Source organism: Macaca nemestrina, chromosome 9, assembly GCF_043159975.1.
Source record: "Macaca nemestrina isolate mMacNem1 chromosome 9, mMacNem.hap1, whole genome shotgun sequence".
NCBI classification, from domain to species: Eukaryota; Metazoa; Chordata; class Mammalia; order Primates; family Cercopithecidae; genus Macaca; species Macaca nemestrina.
Window position 1 is genome coordinate 86,040,267 of NC_092133.1, and position 19,967 is coordinate 86,060,233.

Here is a 19,967-nt window from a genome sequence, read left to right on the forward strand (position 1 = left end):
CAACTTTGTTATTTTTTTAAATGTACATATATTATCTAGAATCAGCTTGTCACTTTCAACAAAAAACTGTTTCCACATTTAGAGATTTTCCTGCAGTCGTTTTGTTGCTAATTTCAAATTTGATTTCACTGTGCTCAGAGTACACATTCTCTATTATTTCAATTATTTTAAATTTGTTGAGGGTTGTTTCTCAGCCCAGGATATTGTCTATTTTGATGAATGTCCCATGTAGCCTTGAAAAATATGTGTTTTTTTACTGTTGGTTAGAGTGTTTGATCTGTCTCAATTGGGCACCATTGGTTGATTGTGTTATTTAGATCTTCAATACCCATGCTAATTTTCTATCTACAGCAGGTCAATCAGTAGATAAGGGGAAGGAATTGAAGGCCCTAACTAAAACTATAGATTTAGCTATTTCTTCTCTCTGCTCTTTCAGTTTTTGCTGTTTAAATTTTGCGATTCTGTTGTTTGATGTGTACTCATGTGGAAACTTGTCTCTCTGATGGATTGAGCCTTTATCATCTAATGTCAGTCTTTGCCTCCAGTAAGGTTTTTTGCCCTGAAGTCCATTTTATCAGCTATAGTATATCCACACCTGATTTATTTTATTGTTTGCATGTTATATCTTTTTCCATCCTTTTACTTTCAATCTACTTATGTCACTGTGTATAAAGTGAATTTCCTATAAAAAGCATACCAGTTTGGTCATTTTTCTAATCCACCCTGCGAGTCTCTGCAATTTGATTGATGTATTTAAACCATTTACATTTAAAATAAATAGTATTTCAGCAACTAAGGCTACCATATTATTGTTTGTTTTCTGGTTATTTCCTGTAGTTCTCATTCCTCTGTTTCTTTATGTTACTTGCACATATTTTAAGATCTATCTATAGCGATTCTGACTGTATTGTTTTCACAAAGTTATTTTAGTGATTGCTTTGGGCATTACAATATACATATGTGACTTTACACGGTCTACTGGCACCAACATTCCACTGCTTTGAATGGACTTTTGACTTCTATTTAGGTCATTTTACCTCACTCACTTTTAAACAGTGTTGTCTTGAGCATCAGACAATTCTATAATTTTTATTTAAATCCTCAAATGTGATTTTTAAAATTCACAACTATTCATGGAAAGAACAGTCTACCATATGTACTCCTATTTCTGCTCTTTCCATTATTCCTTCTTCCTTCCTAAGGGTCCAGCATTTTTTTCTGTTTCAAGATTGTATTTTAGTCATTAAAGTAGGTCTGCTAGTGGCAACCTCTTTTAGCTTTCCTTCTTCTGAGAATGTCTTTATTACCCTTTCATTCCTGGAGGATAGTTTTGCTGGATATAAAATTTGGGGTTGGCAGTTCTTTTATTTCAGTATTTAAAAATGTGCCATTTCCTCTGCCCTCCATGGATTCAGAGCAGAAATGCACTGTCATTCAACTTTGTTTTCTGTTCAATTACCATGTGTTTTCAAGTGGATTTTGTTGAGATTATCATGCCTGACATTCACTCAGTTTCTTAAACCTATAGGGCTTGGTCTTTTGCCAGATTTGGGGAGTTTTCAGGCATTATTTCTCTAATACTTTTTTAGATCTACTCTGTTTATCCTCTTCTTCTGGAACTCTGATGATAGAATGTTGGATCTTTTGTCTTGTAGGTCCTTGAGGTCTGTTCATTTTTTGTTTGTTTTTAGTCTATTTTCTCTGTTGTTCAGATTAGATAAATTCTATTGCTCTGTTCTCCACTTCACAAACTACCCACTGACATCTCCACTCTCTTATTAAGCCCAAACAGTGAGTTTCTCATTTCTGTTTTTGTACTTTTTAGTTCTATAATTTCCATATGTTTGTTTTTTTCTAAAAAAAAAAATAACTTCTCTTTACTGGCTGAGATTTTTAATTTTGTCAGTTGTTTTAAGATAATTTGAATTATCATTGAATCTTTTTTTATATAAAAACTGCTTTAAGGCTGCACGTGGTGCCTCATGCCTGCAATCCCAACACTTTTGGAGGCCGAGGTGGGTAGATCACCTGAGGTCAGGAGTTTGAGACCAACCTAGCCAACATGGTGAAACCTCATCTCTACTAAACATTCAAAAAAATAGCTGAGGATGGTAGTGGGTGCCTGTAATCCTAGTTACTTGAGAGGCTGAGGCAGGAGGATCATTTGAATCCAGGAGGGTTGTAGTGAGCTGAGATCATGCTATTGCACTCCAGCCTGGGCAACAAGAGTGAAACTCTATCTCATAAAAAGAAAAAAAACTGCTTTAAAATTTTTGTCAGATAATTCCAATACCTGATTCATCTCAGTGTTGATCTGATCAATTATCTCTTCTCATTCAAGTTGTGATTTTTGTGGTTTTTAAAATGATGGTTGGTTTTTTATAGTATCTTGTCAGAAGGTCCCAGGTCCTATTTAAATCTCTTATTTTTGTAGGTTTATCATGTAATCCTGGTCTGCTTCTATGGGCTATAGTTCCAACGGCATTTTCATTTTCAGAGCCTTTACAGTATTATTTTGGTCTGTTTGGTTTATATGGTGCCACTGGGCCCTGTCAGTGCTGCCAAAGGAGACAGAGAGAGTTTCCTCAGATTTGGAAGCTGGATGTTTTTCAGTAGGGGAGAGAAGCCTCACACCCATGGAGATGAAGAAGCTTCCTTGCTGGGCCACTTTTGTGTCTAGGTGCCTCTCACTGGCTCTTCCCTGAAGCCTTGGTGTCACCTGGTTGAGGCAGGGAGTCAGTCTGGAAGAAAAAGTGAGCTCTTCCTCTGTTGCTCATTGTGGGGGGAGCTCCTGAGCCATCCTCTTTGCAGCTGATGAGCTCACTTGAGGTTTTCAGGGGAACTCTCCTTCGATCCAGGGGAGGAATGAGCTTACCTGAATGTTTTCTGGTGCTAGATTGGAGTAGAAAAAAAGCAAGTCTGGGTGACCTTCTGCTGTTGGATGGGAAAACATAAGATGTCTTACAGTTGTGTTACTCCTCTAGTCCTGGGATCCCAAACCAGTTTACCTTCTTTTCACCACCTTTCAAAGTCTTCATTTGGTTATCTCCTATGTTATTTCCAAGGTTTAAAGTTTTACTCAGCAAGGAAGAGAAGGAAGAAATTGACCTATGCCATCTTGTCTGGATCAGAAGTTCCAAATTTTTAAACACTTTGAATTAGCAGTACCTCTTACAACTATTATGTTACCTATAAGGTGTGTCTCACCAGCTAAAAGCGAGGTATACAATAAGTCAGCATTGGTGAAGAGAATTAGGGGTGTGTGCAGTCAAAATGTATCAAAGTGGTTCAGACCAGGTGTGAGCCCCTTCCTAAACTGGGGAGCAGCTCTGCAGGACCACACACCAAGCCTCCTCCAGCAAGCCTGCTGGGCCAGCAAAGGCTGCATGCTCTCTGGATTCCTGGGGGTGACAACCAGACTATAGACCTTAGAAACATGCAAATGCATGCAGGATACACATTTGTAGGCATATTTGTGGACAAATATGCAGACCTTTAGGTAAAACTACAAATTTAATCAATTTCTTGGTAATATCAAAAGAAAGTTAAATGGCAAAGAGTTTCATTTGAAAAAAGGAAGGAAATATTCTTACCTGTTCTGAGGGCATTTCACCAAATAATGTCTCACTGTGAAAGGAAAAATAATAGGAGATGGTAAACCAATGCTACTTCATATACACATGCTCCAGGAATTACCAGGAAATGCAGGGAGCCAGGTGTTGTTCAGGTATTGGTGCTATACCAGCCAGCTCTCAAGACTTGCATACTTCTGTTTGGAAGAGCACAGCAGAGCCATAACATGGACACCACAGTGACTGGATATGTCCCAGCCAGGGATCTAGCCAGGCATTAAGCCATACACCCCAGACTTCCTGGGCATTCATTTTGGGCCAAGGCAGGTTGTGTTGGGGTCCTGCAGTGATACAGTCACCCAGCCTCTAAGCTCTGCCTGAGTCATAAGAAAGCCCTCTTGAGGCCAGATGGAATAACCTGTCCATTTAGAAGCTCCTTCTTGTAAAATGATTTTGAATCCTCTGATTAGTGCTCTCCCAGGACTAAAAAGAGGCCCTCGCGAAAACAGTCTTGGACCAAAACCTCCTTCTACAGTGGGTCCCTTTGAGGAAAACCAAATGATTCTGGCTGCAGAGGAAAAGTAAGAATACCTGGACATATAATCCAGCAAGTGTCCACTCTGAGGTTCACAGCTGAATTTACTTCAAATAGAGGTAAAGCTGAAACAACCAGGGGCACCCTTGCATTGTGTGGTAGATTGTTACATCAGTGGACCAAGTGAATCACACCTCCTTGTATGTGTCCACACCCATGTGTACCCCTTCCCAAACTGACTCTGGGCGTGGCCACACGAACTTTCTTTGGTCAAGAGAACATTAGCCAAAATGTCACAATCAGACGTGTAAAAGACACCTGTGCTATGGGGTTTGCCCTCTCTCTCTTGTTGCAGGGAATTCTTCTGCCACCACATGAGGAAGTCTGGTTAGCCTACCGGAAGATGAGTCTACACGGAGCAGACACCAGCTATTCCACCCAAGGACCAAAACAACCAGGTCCCAGGTGATGCACCAAGAGACTGTAGCTGCATGAATGACTCCGGCTGAGACCAGCAGAAGAAATGTTTAGCTAAGGCCAGCCCAAATTGGTGACCTGTGGAATCGAGAGCAAATAATAGTTGCTTTAAGCTATTACATATGGGGTGATCTGTTATGCAGGTTCCAAAGTAAGACAAGAGAATCTCAGCTTCAAATGGAGCTGTACAGGTTTATCTGGTTTAACCTTCTATGAATACCTAAACTCTTTCTGTGTTCCATTTACTGAGCACCTACTGTATACTAGATAATCAATAGATGCAACAATAATAACAACCATAGTTAGTATTTATTGAACATTTCATGTGTCCCTGGCACTATTCTAAGTTTATTAGATGGATCAGTGGTCTTCAGTCTACGGTCTGCATACCCTTGGGTACTCTTCAGAAAAACAGTTTTAAGGAATCAGTTTCCACATCCTCACCTCCCATGGTATTCTTTCCTAAGAATGTATTCTCTTAGAACATGCCTGAGGTCTGGCTGTATTCATTTCCCTTCCCCACTTTTAACATCACCCTTTTCTATTCATAAAATCAAAGCACACCATCCTGGAGACTTGTCCCAGATTGAAAAGTAAATGGGGCATCAAACAAGAATTGATGTAAAATACTAATATCTGGGTCAAGAAAGCAAATTATTAACTAGGCAACTAAATCTTTCACAAGGGGGGGATGTTTCTAATACTTTGCTTTCAACAAGGATTGAATAATGACCTAATCCAGTTGTCATCTGGTAGAGTATTAAAAATCATTTTGGATGATAAATCATGATGTGACTTTTGACATATACCTTTGAAGCAGTTCTAAAAATTGAGGAGTAAAAGAAAATTTCATTCATTCATTCACACTCTCTTTATATTGAAGTATTTCAGAGCTAACATCTATTAACAAAATTGATAGCAAATTTTATTGCTAAAAAATTCATACAAGGGATATGAAGTAAAAACAAAAATCAATTTCAATAAAAATGCATTCCCAATAAATTTTGCTTCTTATGGTTATTAATTATGTATCTAAATTTATGATATGTTTATGTCATTTTGATTAATCTTATGCTAATTTTCCAAAGTTCACTAATTGTGCAATATTGATAAGTCAATCTAAAAAATATTTTAACAGACACTTATGAAATGAGGAAATTAAAAAATTATTAATTTAGATTTGTACACACATATTATCTTACAGATAAGTATAATAGGGCAATAAATAAAGAACCTTCAAAACAAAAGATGTATTACAGTAGGATGAAATTTTGTGGGGAAGTGTATTGAAGATAAAAATTCAAGGAGAAGAAGGAACGATACAAAATTTCTAACAGTTAAAGCTTGTTTGAGTAGGTCTTTTTTTCTCATGATGGCTTTAAATAAATGAAGACAATCATTAAATTTAAGACATTTAGATGTAAAAGAAAGATGAATCAATCATTTCGTTTTTAAGATGTCAAAGATGGAAATTACATTTTTTGCAACAATTTACATTTATGATGAAAAAGTTTAGATGTCAACAAAAAAATGACTGAGTGCATAGTTTTTGAAATTATTTTAGGAACTATGCAAGCAAAAAAGTTTGAAGACTACAACTCTGTATTCTAATTCAATCTTCACAGTAGCCTTGTCATTATTTCTATCTTACAGCGGAGGACACTGAAGCACAGAGAGGTTAATAAACTTGTCCAAAGTCACTCAGGTGATGTTATGGGCTGAATTACGTCTCCTCCACTGAGCCTAACTGAAGCCTAATCTCCAGCACTTCAGAATGTGACTGTAGTTGGAGATAAGGTCTTTAAAGAAGTAATTAAGTTAAAATGAGGCCATTAGGCTGGGCCCTTATCTGATTTGACTAGTGTCTTTAAAAGTGAAGGAGATTGCAACAAAGACAGGCACAGAGGGAAGACCATATGAAGACACAGGGAGAGCAGCAGTCTGTACAGCCCAGGAGGGAGGCTTCAGGAGAAATGAATCCCGCCGACACCTTGATCTCAAGACTTCTGGCCTTCAAAACTGTGAGATAATAAATTTCTGCTGTCAAAGCCACACAGTATGTGATGCTTTGCTGTGGCGGCCTTAGCAACCTAATACACCTGGGAAGGGCCAAAGTTGGGCAGCCTGACTCCAGAGCCCTCTTATAACTACAGTCATCCCTCATATCTTTGGGGCATTGATTCCAGAACCTCCCAAGGATACCAAAATCCAAAGATGCTCAAGACCCTTACACAAAATGGAGTAGTATTTCCATATAACCTACACACACCCTCCTGAATACTTTTAATCATTTCTAGATTACTTGTAATACATAATACAAGGTAAATGCTATGTAAACTGTTGTTATACTGTCTTTTTCATCGGTATTATTTGTATTGTTGTATTGTTATTTTTAATTTTTTTAATCAAATATTTTTTATTGGAGTTTAGTTGAATCCTCAGTGCAGAACCTGTGGATAGGGAGGACCGATTGTACTCGGCACCATTCTCAGAGACACTGGGCAGCTGGCGTCAGGGGTCCTGCAGGTGGGGAAATAGAGTCTCACAGAAGAAATGGCCAGACCACTGTGCCACAGCTGGAGCCAAGCAGAGACGGGACTGGGATGCAAGATAATCCCACGAGCTGACCAGTGTTTTGGCAAGTCCAGTGCTTGGGGTAGCAAGGTGAGCAGCCTGGAAATCAGGAATGCAGTGAATAGTAGAGCAGCTGCAGCATTCCCCGGAGGCAGGGAGCTGACTAAGAAGGGCGAGGAGCCTGATGAGGCCAGACAGTGCCAGGGTACAGGAGATGCACCCCTGCCAGTGCTTGCTGAGGCACCGTTGTGAGGTCTCGGTGGCATATATGTGGGGTTGATGGTCCCATTAAGAGGGACTGCCCATAGGACCAAAAATGATTCTGGACATCAAAGATGAGGTTCACAGGCAACTGAAAAATAGACTTCACCCAGAGTCACCCTTAAATATGCATTGCGTAATTAGTAAATATGCATTGCGTAATACTTACCTAAGTGTGCCAACCCAGCTTAGCCTCCCCCAGAAGCAGAAATCGTAAGAAAAAGATTCAAGTGTCAAGAGTTTATGTGGGAGGCAATCCTAGGAGACTCACTAGAAAGTGGGGGAGACCAAGAAGACAATCAGCTGAAAAAGGGTGCATAATGGAGCCAATACATCCCGTAGGCTGTGGCCTGGCACCCAGGCACTTGACCTAGAAGCTCTGGCTCCATGCAACCCTCCTGCACAGAGGTGAACACTCAGGATGTGTTCTCAGATGGTGATTTTAGGATCTTTAGGACTCTGAAGACTCTAAAAGGAAGGTTTATTTTTGCAACCTCTCCTGATAAGAAGAAGCAGGCCCTGGGGCGCTCCCTACCACCCCACCCTTTCTTCTTCTTTTCAGCTAGGACAATGCTGCTCACAGTCTCACCCCATGGCAAACCTCCCAGATGGCATGTCCAGCCTGAAGGCTCTGTCTTCCCCATCTAGACCTGTCTCTATCACCACTGCCACCCCAAGCTGGGTGATTTGAGGTGGAGGCAGTCTTACTCTCATCTTATCAGGCCCTGTAGCAGTGTCGGGACCTCCAAGGCACGGTTGATATTTACCCATCTTACCCTTATGCCCTGGCCACGTCTTCTGACCTCCAGGCTTTGCACAGGCCCTGCAATAGGACCCACAGATGTTTCTGCTCTATCCCTCAAGTGTCTGCACTCTAGGCAGGGAATGTGGTGGCAACCCAGGCATTGCAAGGGGTCACAACACCTCATGCACAGTGAGAACCCAGGAGCATTTTCAGAGTGAAGGACCACAGTACTCTCCCTATCTCCTGCAGCCCAGCACAGGCAGGGAGCCCTGCAGCCTGAGAAAGCACCTCCCTCATTCAGGGTTCAACCCATATCCCCTGCCTGCATTTCCCCAGTGGGAGAGAAAGGACCAGGGTGCACCCCTTACTACACACAGCCCTGTCTCCACCATGTCAGGCCCCAGAGCCCAGCCCCCTCCAGGAATCAGTCCTGCCCAGACAACCTTCCAGGCCTACAGTTATAAGGACAGGACCACCTCTATCACCAAGTGGGAAGCTGAGAAGGAGGAGCAAGTCCTCCACCTCCTGCCCCTTTGGCACAAAAAGCCACTTAGAGGTCACATTTCTTACATGCAAAGGACCAGCATGCACAGCTGTCTGTCCAGGGTCCCATAGTCCCACACGGCAGCCATGGCCTCCAGGTGGCTATCCAAGTTCCAAAATGTGATGAATCCAAAATGAGATGTGCTGGAGTATGAGATCACACCAGATGATGAAGACACACCTTAGCATAAAAAAGGAAATATCACACATCTCATTCATCATCTTTATTTATAGATACTGTTGGAATGATATTCTGGATACAGTGGGTTAAGTGAAAATATTAAAATTAATTTTACCTGTTTCTTTTTACCTTTTTGAATGTGACTACTAAAAAAATGGTCAGATCACCTCTATGACTGATGTATTTCTAGGGGGCAGGAGGCAAAGGGCCTTCACTTGTCTGAGCAGCTGGGCTGACAATGGTGAAGGGGCACCCCAGGAAGGATGAGCCCTGCACATGAGAAGGTGCCCCTGCAGCTGCCCATGCCAGAAAGGGCAGCCACTCAGCACAGAGAAAGTAACTCCCACAGCCCCAAGAGGTAAGAGGAACCTTCATTCCAATGTTAGAGAAGAGTGGGAGTTCAGAAGACCCACTATGTAAATAAGGGACATTGAATCTAGGCTCCAAGTCCAGTGCTCTGGGGAGGCTAACCAACCCCCACAAAGGAAAGATGGGTGCCCAGGGGGCCTGATGAGAGAGCCAACTGAGCCTCCCAGCACCCACTGAAGAACCAGAGAGATCTCACTCCAGCTGTGCATGTATCTGACTCCAGATGAGTGAGTCCTTCCTCCTCTCCAAGGCCCCAGGTCATCCTCGGGTCCTCATCCACAGCCACCCCATTCTGTGCTTGGAGGCCTCCTCCCCACCCGAGTCTGGCTGTGAGTGGGATGCAACCCCTAGCTCCCTTTTCTTGCATCTCTGGAAGGAACAGCCACAGGCCCTTAGCTTCATCCTCATGGAGAAGCAGAGTGTACCTGGGACAGGGAAGGCATGGGTGCTTAACAAGCCTTGGGAGGTTCTGTTTCCAGTTCTAGCACAATCTGTGCAAACCAACCAGTGTCACAGTTCACACTGAAGAGTACAGAGAAAGAAGCCAGGCCACTCCTCTTTCCTATCTAGTTCTAGTTTGTGCCTTAAAAACTGCACATTTAAAAGCTCAGACACAGAAGGTTGGATTGCTGGAGCCACTCCAAGGCAGCAGGTCAGGACTAATTCGTGAAGAAGCAAAAGCCTTTGGAAACCAGTATGATTGAGGAACCAGCACAATAATTCCAGGCTGGGCCCTGGGCCACCAGGATTGGTGTTTTCCAGGGTGACTCAGTGCTGTCAAGGCTCTGGGAGGAGGTGCCTGGCACTGCGGGCACAACAAAGAGCAAGGACGGAGACTCACAGCTCGGGAGGAAAGGGGAAAGCATGTTTGTGCTTGGCAAGCAACATATGTGTGCAATCAGCTCCAGCTCACGTGAATGTTGAGAGCCCTTAGAGGCAAAGCAGTGTCAGGTTTGGGGTGAGGGCAGAGAAGCAGCAAGGCTGAGAGTGAAGAGGGGCTGGCCCGTGGCCTCCTGGCTCCTGGGATGGGCTGTATTTATCTCAAGGTTCCACTGGGGGTTGCATCCGGAGTGGAACCAGCTACTCTGATGTCCTCTTTCCAGCTAGATATTGCTGTGGGTGCTGGAGAGCAGGTACTGGGCTCAGCTCTCCTGTCCACATGTGTGTGAGCAGCCTGCATACCTTGATGCCTTCAGCTCCCACACATGCAGCAGGGGTTGGGTCTCCTGCATGTGGTCAGGATGAAGGAAGCCCAACAAACATACAACTGCATAGAGAGCCTGGAAACCATCAACAGAACAAGGGCCTGTATCTTCCTCGAACCAAGCACTGTTCTCAGTAGTGTATAGCTGTATTACTAATTTTAATTGAGGTGATGCAAAGTTTGTCATAGTGCAGTGCATTAAATGACAGAATGTTATATTTGAAAGTTAAGAGTGTTGCAGGTTTTAGTGATGTCATTTCTGAGGATCAGTGGCTTCTTTGGACACACATGGCTTGGTCTACAAATGCTTGATTGCTTGCAATGAGAGCCATGGCCACCTTCAGATAATCCATAAAAGGAGCAGCATCCTGGGGTGCAGCCTGACAAGGGGGGATGTGCCCTGTGCCTGCTGTAGCTCTGGCACCTGCTAGAGTCTGAGACTTTGGAATCACTGTCAGCCCCATGACCCAAACCCCTTCTAAACCTGCTTAGATGCAAATAGGCCATGCTCCTCAGGAACCAGCTGGTTGTTGGGGTAACAGCTCAGCACCATCAATCCTCAGGCCCCACAGGTGGTCGCAATTATGGCCAAGCCACCAGGAATGATTGGGCAGTATCCCTTATTCCTCCTCAAACTTGTTCCTTGCTTGCTTGGCCTCCCTTGCTTCCCACTGAGCCTGGCAGTGAGAAGAGACAGCAATAAAGTCTTCTTTGAGTGGTGATTTAAAGGCAGCCACACATTCCTCACCACTATTGCTCTTCCCTAAGTCTGTCCTGTCCTCATTACTTGCTGTAATTGATAGAATGTGGGAGAGTGACACAGTGCCAGCGTGCAGTCTAGGTATGTCCTTGGAGCCTGGAGCAAGTCGGGGGGTATGGCTACCTTGCTGGTGACACCACAGGGAGAGAAATGTCACCAGCCCTGCTGTCCTATTTATCTCAGAGATTGGCCCCAGGGCTGAAAGTGGTACTACCTTGGATCTCCAGTCCTGGTCAACTTCAGGTGACTGAAGGCACACAGATGACCCAGGTGACATTGCCAGAAGAACCACCCAGTTGAGCCCAGCCCAGTGCAGAATCTTGAACAAATAAATGTTGTGTTAAGCCACTACTTCCTGGGTGATTTGTTACTCAGCAAGAGATACCTTGAACATTTTGGGATTACCAGTGTGTGTTGACAAGAAAGGCAACTATTCTTAGTTACACCTTCAAAGTCAGGAAAGAAGTCTTTGACCATCTTAAAACAAGGCCATATTTATCATATATTTTCTGTCCTATCATATCATGTTTGTTATTAAATTTCGTAGAGAAAAAGTTAGGAAGAGTCCAGGCCTCATGGATCTACAGATCCATGCAGATCTACCTGCAAATCTACCTGCCAATCTGCTTCTGGAACACCACCTGAGCCTGAGCCACTTTCTTGGGCACCATTTAGGGGAAGGAACACCCTCAAAACCCTTGTGGTGGTGCCATGGCTCTGGGAGGACAGCTTCTGCTATGGCCCTGCAGTGGAAGGCACAGGGCTTAGATTCAGAGGAAGTGGGGTATGGGTCCTGAGCAATATCTGGGCAATTCGCCACTGTTCTGCATGTCCCCACCTTCTCAGCTAGAACACAGGGACTTGATGTGACCACTTACACCCTGGACAGAGCATGGCAGAAGCAGACTCACTCACAGACAGTGTCCCATTTGGACCATGACTCCATCTGCTGAGCCTGTCCCACGGGGTCCCAGAGGCCTTGTTTCCTCCAGTTCAGTGGATCAGGGAATAATCAGTTCAAAGCCCATGGTTTCCAGGGGGAAAAATCCTGCCCTTCCCCCAACCACAGAACAACTTGGAATGCTCAGGGGATGTTTCTGATTATAGCACTGATTGGAGACAATCCTTGACCATTGATAGGCAGTGGCAGGGAAGCTTGACATCTGTGATATATAGGAAAGTCCACAAATGAAGATTTCTCCTATAGACTTTGAATAACCCTCCTGACATTCATGTAGAAAAGAGGAAACCTGGCGAGCAACACAGAAGACAGGTGATTTCTGCATTATCAACCGAGGTACCGGGTTCATCTCACCGGGGAGTGCCGGACAATCGGTGCTGGTCAGCTGTTGCAGCCAGACCAGCCAGAGCTGAAGCCGGGCGAGGCATCGCCTCACCTGGGAAGCCCAAGGGGGAAGGGAATCCCTTTTCCCAGCCAGGGGAACAGAGACACACAACACCTGGAAAATCGGGTAACTCCCACCCCAATACTGTGTTTTAAGCAAACGGGCACACCAGGAGATTATATCCCACACCTGGCTGGGAGGATCCCACACCCACGGAGCCTTCCTCATTGCTAGCACAGCAGTCTGCGATCCAACCACAAGGCAGCAGCTAGGCTGGGGGAGGGGCGCCCACCATTGCTGAGGCTTAAGTAGGTAAACAAAGCCCTGGGAAAATCGAACTGGGTGGAGCTCACAGCAGCTCAAGGAGGCCTGCCAGTCTCTGTAGACTCCTCCTCTGGGGACAGGGCACAGCTAAACAACAACGACAACAACAACAACAACAAAAGCAGCAGAAACCTCTGCAGACGCAAGCAACTCTGTCTGACAGCTTTGAAGAGAGCAGTGGATCTCCCAACAAGGAGGTGGAGATCTGAGAACGGACAGACTGCCTGCTCAAGTGGGTACCTGACCCCTGAGTAGCCTAACTGGGAGACATCCCCCACTAGGGGCAGACCAACACCCCACACCTCACACGGTGGAGTACACCCCTGAGAGGAAGCTTCCAAAGCAAGAATCAGACAGGTACACTCGCTGTTCACCAGTATTCTATCTTCTGCAGCCTCTGCTGCTGACACCCAGGCAAACAGGGTCTGGAGTGGACCTCAAGCAATCTCCAACAGACCTACAGCTGAGGGTCCTGACTGTTAGAAGGAAATAACAAACAGGAAGGAAACCCACAGTACGTCACCATCATCAAAGACCAGAGGCAGATAAAACCACAAAGATGGGGAAAAAGCCGGGCAAAAAAGCTGGAAATTCAAAAAATAAGAGTGCATCTCCCCCTCCAAAGAACGCAGCTCATCACCCGCAACAGATCAAAGCTGGACAGAGAATGACTTTGACGAGATGAGAGAAGAAGGGTTCAGTTCATCAAATTTCTCAGAGCTAAAGGAGGAATTACGTACCCAGCGCAAAGAAACTAAAAATCTTGAAAAAAGAGTGGAAGAATTGATAAGCAGAATAATTAATGCAGAGAAGGCCACAAATGAATGGACAGAGATGAAAACCATGATACGAGAAATACATGACAAAGGCACAAGCTTCAGTAACCGACTCGATCAACTGGAAGAAAGAGTATCAGCGATTGAGGATCAAATGAATGAAATGAAGCGAGAAGAGAAATCTAAAGAAAAAAGAAGAAAAAGAAATGAACAAAGCCTGCAAGAAGTATGGGATTATGTAAAAAGACCAAATCTACGTCTGATTGGCTTGCCTGAAAGTGAGGGGGAAAATGGAACCAAGTTGGAAAACACTCTTCAGGATATCATCCAGGAGAACTTCACCAACCTAGTAGGGCAGGCCAACATTCAAATTCAGGAAATACAGAGAACGCCACAAAGATACTCCTCGAGAAGAGCAACTCCAAGACACATAATTGCCAGATTCACCAAAGTTGAAATGAAGGAAAAAATCTTAAGGGCAGCCAGAGAGACAGGTTGGGTTACCCGCAAAGGGAAGCCCATCAGACTAACAGCAGATCTCTCAGCAGAAACTCTACAAGCCAGAAGAGAGTGGGGGCCAATATTCAACATTCTTAAAGAAAAGAATTTTCAACCCAGAATTTCATATCCAGCCAAACTAAGTTTCGTAAGTGAAGGAGAAATAAAATCCTTCACAGATAAGCAAATGCTTAGAGATTTTGTCACCACCAGGCCTGCCTTACAAGAGACCCTGAAGGAAGCACTAAACATGGAAAGGAACAACCGGTACCAGCCATTGCAAAAACATGCCAAAATGTAAGACCATCGAGACTAGGAAGAAACTGCATCAACTAATGAGCAAAATAACCAGTTAATATCATAATGGCAGGATCAAGTTCACACATAACAATATTAACCTTAAATGTAAATGGACTAAATGCTCCAATTAAAAGACACAGACTGGCAAACTGGATAAAGAGTCAAGACCCATCAGTCTGCTGTATTCAGGAGACCCATCTCACATGCAGAGACATACATAGGCTCAAAATAAAGGGATGGAGGAAGATCTACCAAGCAAATGGAGAACAAAAAAAGCAGGGGTTGCAATACTAGTCTCTGATAAAACAGACTTTAAACCATCAAAGATCAAAAGAGACAAAGAAGGCCGTTACATAATGGTAAAGGGATCAATTCAACAGGAAGAGCTAACTATCCTAAATATATATGCACCCAATACAGGAGCACCCAGATTCATAAAGCAAGTCTTAGAGACTTACAAAGAGACTTAGACTCCCATACAATAATAATGGGAGACTTCAACACCCCACTGTCAACATTAGACAGATCAACGAGACAGAAAGTTAACAAGGATATCCAGGAACTGAACTCATCTCTGCAGCAAGCAGACCTAATAGACATCTACAGAACTCTCCACCCCAAATCAACAGAATATACATTCTTCTCAGCACCACATCACACTTATTCCAAAATAGACCACATAATTGGAAGTAAAGCACTCCTCAGCAAATGTACAAGAACAGAAATTATAACAAACTGTCTCTCAGACCACAGTGCAATCAAACTAGAACTCAGGACTAAGAAACTCAATCAAAACCACTCAACTACATGGAAACTGAATAACCTGCTCCTGAATGACTACTGGGTACACAACAAAATGAAGGCAGAAATAAAGATGTTCTTTGAAACCAATGAGAACAAAGATACAACATACCAGAATCTCTGGGACACATTTAAAGCAGTGTGTAGAGGGAAATTTATAGCACTAAACGCCCACAAGAGAAAGCTGGAAAGATCTAAAATTGACACCCTAACATCACAATTAAAAGAACTAGAGAAGCAAGAGCAAACACATTCAAAAGCTAGCAGAAAGCAAGAAATAACTAAGATCAGAGCAGAACTGAAGGAGATAGAGACACAAAAAACCCTCCAAAAAATCAATGAATCCAGGAGTTGGTTTTTTGAAAAGATCAACAAAATTGATAGACCGCTAGCAAGACTAATAAAGAAGAAAAGAGAGAAGAATCAAATAGACGCAATAAAAAATGATAAAGGGGATATCACCACTGACCCCACAGAAATACAAACTACCATCAGAGAATGCTATAAACACCTCTACACAAATAAACTAGAAAATCTAGAAGAAATGGATAATTTCCTGGACACTTACACTCTCCCAAGACTAAACCAGGAAGAAGCTGAATCCCTGAATAGACCAATAGCAGGCTCTGAAATTGAGGCAATAATTAATAGCCTACCAACCAAAAAAAGTCCAGGACCAGATGGATTCACAGCTGAATTCTACCAGAGGTACAAGGAGGAGCTGGTACCATTCCTTCTGAAACTATTCCAATCAATAGAAAAAGAGGGAATCCTCCCTAACTCATTTTATGAGGCCAACATCATCCTGATACCAAAGCCTGGCAGAGACACAACAAAAAAAGAGAATTTTAGACCAATATCCCTGATGAACATCGATGCAAAAATCCTCAATAAAATACTGGCAAACCGGATCCAGCAGCACATCAAAAAGTTTATCCACCATGATCAAGTTGGCTTCATCCCTGGGATGCAAGGCTGGTTCAACATACGCAAATCAATAAACATAATCCAGCATATACACAGAACCAAAGACAAAAACCACATGATTATCTCAATAGATGCAGAAAAGGCCTTTGACAAAATTCAACAGCCCTTCATGCTAAAAACTCTCAATAAATTCGGTATTGATGGAATGTATCTCAGAATCATAAGGGCTATTTATGACAAACTGACAGCCAATATCATACTGAATGGGCAAAAACTGGAAAAATTCCCTTTGAAAACTGGCACAAGACAGGGATGCCCTCTCTCACCACTCCTATTCAACATAGTGTTGGAAGTTCTGGCTAGGGCAATCAGGCAAGAGAAAGAAATCAAGGGTATTCAGTTAGGAAAAGAAGAAGTCAAATTGTCCATGTTTGCAGATGACATGATTGTATATTTAGAAAACCCCACTGTCTCAGCCCAAAATCTCCTTAAACTGATAAGCAACTTCAGCAAAGTTTCAGGATACAAAATTAATGTGCAAAAATCACAAGCATTCTTATACACCAGTAACAGACAAACAGAGAGCCAAATCATCAATGAACTTTCATTCACGATTGCTTCAAAGAGAATAAAATACCTAGGAATCCAACTTACAAGGGATGTAAAGGACCTCTTCAAGGAGAACTACAAACCACTGCTCAGTGAAATAAAAGAGGACATAAACAAATGGAAGAACATACCATGCTCATGGATAGGAAGAATCAATATCGTGAAAATGGCCATACTGCCCAAGGTAATTTATAGATTCAATGCCATCCCCATCAAGCTACCAATGAGTTTCTTCACAGAATTGGAAAAAACTGCTTTAAAGTTCATATGGAACCAAAAAAGAGCCCGCATCTCCAAGACAATCCTAAGTCAAAAGAACAAAGCTGGAGGCATCATGCTACCTGACTTCAAACTATACTACAAGGCTACAGTAACCAAAACAGCATGGTACTGGTACCAAAACAGAGATATAGACCAATGGAACAGAACAGAGTCCTCAGAAATAATACCACACATGTACAGCCATCTGATCTTTGATAAACCTGAGAAAAACAAGAAATGGGGAAAGGATTCCCTATTTAATAAATGGTGCTGGGATAATTGGCTAGCCATAAGTAGAAAGCTGAAACTGGATCCTTTCCTTACTCCTTATACGAAAATTAATTCAAGATGGATTAGAAACTTAAATATTAGACCTAATACCATAAAAACCCTAGAAGAAAACCTAGGTAATACCATTCAGGACATAGGCATGGGCAAGGACTTCATGTCTAAAACACCAAAAGCAACAGCAACAAAAGCCAAAATTGACAAATGGGATCTATTTAAACTAAAGAGCTTCTGCACAGCAAAAGAAACTACCATCAGAGTGAACAGGCAACCTACAGAACGGGAGAAAGTTTTTGCAATCTAGTCATCAGACAAAGGGCTAATATCCAGAACCTACAAAGAACTCAAACAAATTTACAAGAAAAAAACAAACAACCCCATCAAAAAGTGGGCAAAGGATATGAATAGACATTTCTCAAAAGAGTACATTCATACAGCCAACAGACACATGAAAAAATGCTTATCATCACTGGCCATCAGAGAAATGCACATCAAAACCACAATGAGATACCATCTCACACCAGTTAGAATGGCAATCATTAAAAAGTCAGGAAACAACAGGTGCTGGAGAGGATGTGGAGAAATAGGAACACTTTTACACTGTTGGTGGGATTGTAAACTAGTTCAACCATTATGGAAAACAGTATGGCGATTCCTCAAGGATCTAGAACTAGAAGTACCATATGACCCAGCCATCCCATTACTGGGTATATACCCAAAGGATTATAAATCATGCTGCTATAAAGACACATGCACACGTATGTTTATTGCGGCACTATTCACAATAGCAAAGACTTGGAATCAACCCAAATGTCCATCAGTGACAGACTGGATTAAGAAAATGTGGCACATATACACCATGGAATACTATGCAGCCATGAAAAAGGATGAGTTTGTGTCCTTTGTAGGGACCTGGATGCAGCTGGAAACCATCATTCTCAGCAAACTATCGCAAGAACAGAAAACCAAACACTGCATGTTCTCACTCATAGGTGGGAACTGAATAATGGGATCACTTGTACTCGGGAAGGGGAACATCACACACCGGGGCCTATCACGGGGAGGGGGCAGGGGGGAGGGATTGCATTGGGAGTTATACCTGATGTAAATGACAAGTTGATGGGTGCTGACGAGTTGATGGGTGCAGCACACCAACATGGCACAAGTATACATATGTAACAAACCTGCACGTTATGCACATGTACCCTAGAACTTAAAGTATAATAAAAAAAGAAGAAGAAGAAAAGAGGAAACCTGTTCATGAGAGCCTGGAAGCTAAGTCCAATTTACATAGAAACACGAGGTATGTATTTTCTCCATGTTAATGCACAATGAATGTTTAAAGGGTTTGCAAATTGGCCGAAGAGTGTCTTTTTTCATTAAAAACCCTACCAACAGTTGGGATGTTAGGAATCCCGTCACCATGGGCAGTGCCTCTCCTGGATATTAGGGCCCATCTGTGTCTGTCTATGCTGACCCCTGTCCCCTGCATGTTGTCTTCGCATATACAGACAGGTGCTTATCTAGCATTTATTTCAAGCATCAAATATAAAGGATTATTATCTTCTCTGAAATTCACACTGATTAAAAGAAGAGGTGTAATACTAGAATTTGTCTCAGTGTGTTATAAATTACTTTCCTCTTATTTCTCCTTTAATTATAAAGCATTAAGTTGATTTGAGGGGGTACAGATAGTATAGCTCATCTATGAATTTCATTTTAAAATAGTAGAGATCATTCCAAAATACATGTTGTAATAGCAGGATGCTTGGTGGGATAGAGGTAAGAAGAACAGCTCTAAGGCTTTGCTACTCCAAACATGGCCTCACACCAGCAGCAGAGCTGGCTGGAAATGCAGGATTGCAGGCCTGCCCCAAACACCCTGAATCAGAATCTGCATTTGAGCAGGTTCCCAGGTGAACGGTCTGCTCCTGAAGTTTTGGGAAGGGCTGTTCTAAGACTCCTGGGCCCAGCTGAAGGAGACTACCCAGGCCCATCATGCATGGTCCTCCATCCTGAGCCCCACAGTGAGTTGAAAGATGCCTGGTCCTAGAGGTGCATAGGGCAAGACCTGCCCTGCCAAGGCTACTGGGTCTGCCAATGGGAGTTGCAATCAACCAAAACCAAACTCCTGGGAGCTGCAGGCACCAACTAGAGCTATCTTGGAAGAGCCTCAGCAACAACTCCCATGGAAGGCTAAAGAAAAATTCCCCTGGCAAGGTCAGCCCCCTAATAGCTAAGGTTTTCTTGACTAGAAACATGGGAGGCTTGGGAACCCAGCTTGGAAACTGCCCATGTGGCTTCCACACTCCAACAGTTGAGAGACTGGGGCCCAACTTCACCCTACCACTCCCTGGTTTCAGGGCCTTCTCAAGCTCCTCAGCTGTGCTGTCAGGTAAGTGTGGTGTGGCTCTCATCCAGGGTCACATAAGCACATGGAGAGGCCACATGAGGTTCCTGGCCCATAACGGGTGCTCAGACAATGCTCTGGACAGCTAGGGTTTGGGGAGGGCTTTCAGGCACTGTGCACAGGTACACATGGGACCATCTGAGGCCCACTTCAGTGGGGATGAGGCAGTTGGGATCCCCCTTCTCTGAAGCCTCTCTGTGAGGCCT

The 19,967-nt window shown here is 43.2% G+C and overlaps 1 protein-coding gene and 1 long non-coding RNA gene across 9 annotated transcripts in view; one reads left to right on the forward strand and one right to left on the reverse strand.

The window, feature by feature from the left end:
- LOC105486649 (V-set and transmembrane domain containing 4) overlaps positions 1-19,967 on the reverse strand; it is a 147,501-nt gene that overhangs the window by 86,568 nt on the left and 40,966 nt on the right. For 5 of the 8 annotated variants that reach the window (XR_011607913.1, XR_011607914.1, XM_071069971.1 and 2 more), the window contains exon 5: positions 8,735-8,888. Coding sequence is in view for 5 of the 8 variants with exons in the window: in XM_071069971.1 (XP_070926072.1) it covers positions 8,735-8,888 (154 nt within the window). In the remaining 3 variants the exon portion in view is untranslated. Of the gene's footprint in view, positions 1-3,593; positions 3,628-8,734; positions 8,889-19,967 lie in introns of all 8 variants that reach the window. The other 3 variants (XM_071069974.1, XM_071069973.1, XR_011607915.1) reach the window with 2 other exon arrangements.
- On the forward strand, positions 7,132-11,523 carry LOC139356299 (uncharacterized). Its single transcript, XR_011607920.1, has 3 exons — positions 7,132-7,248; positions 9,079-9,246; positions 11,405-11,523. It is a non-coding gene; the product is annotated as an uncharacterized lncRNA (long non-coding RNA).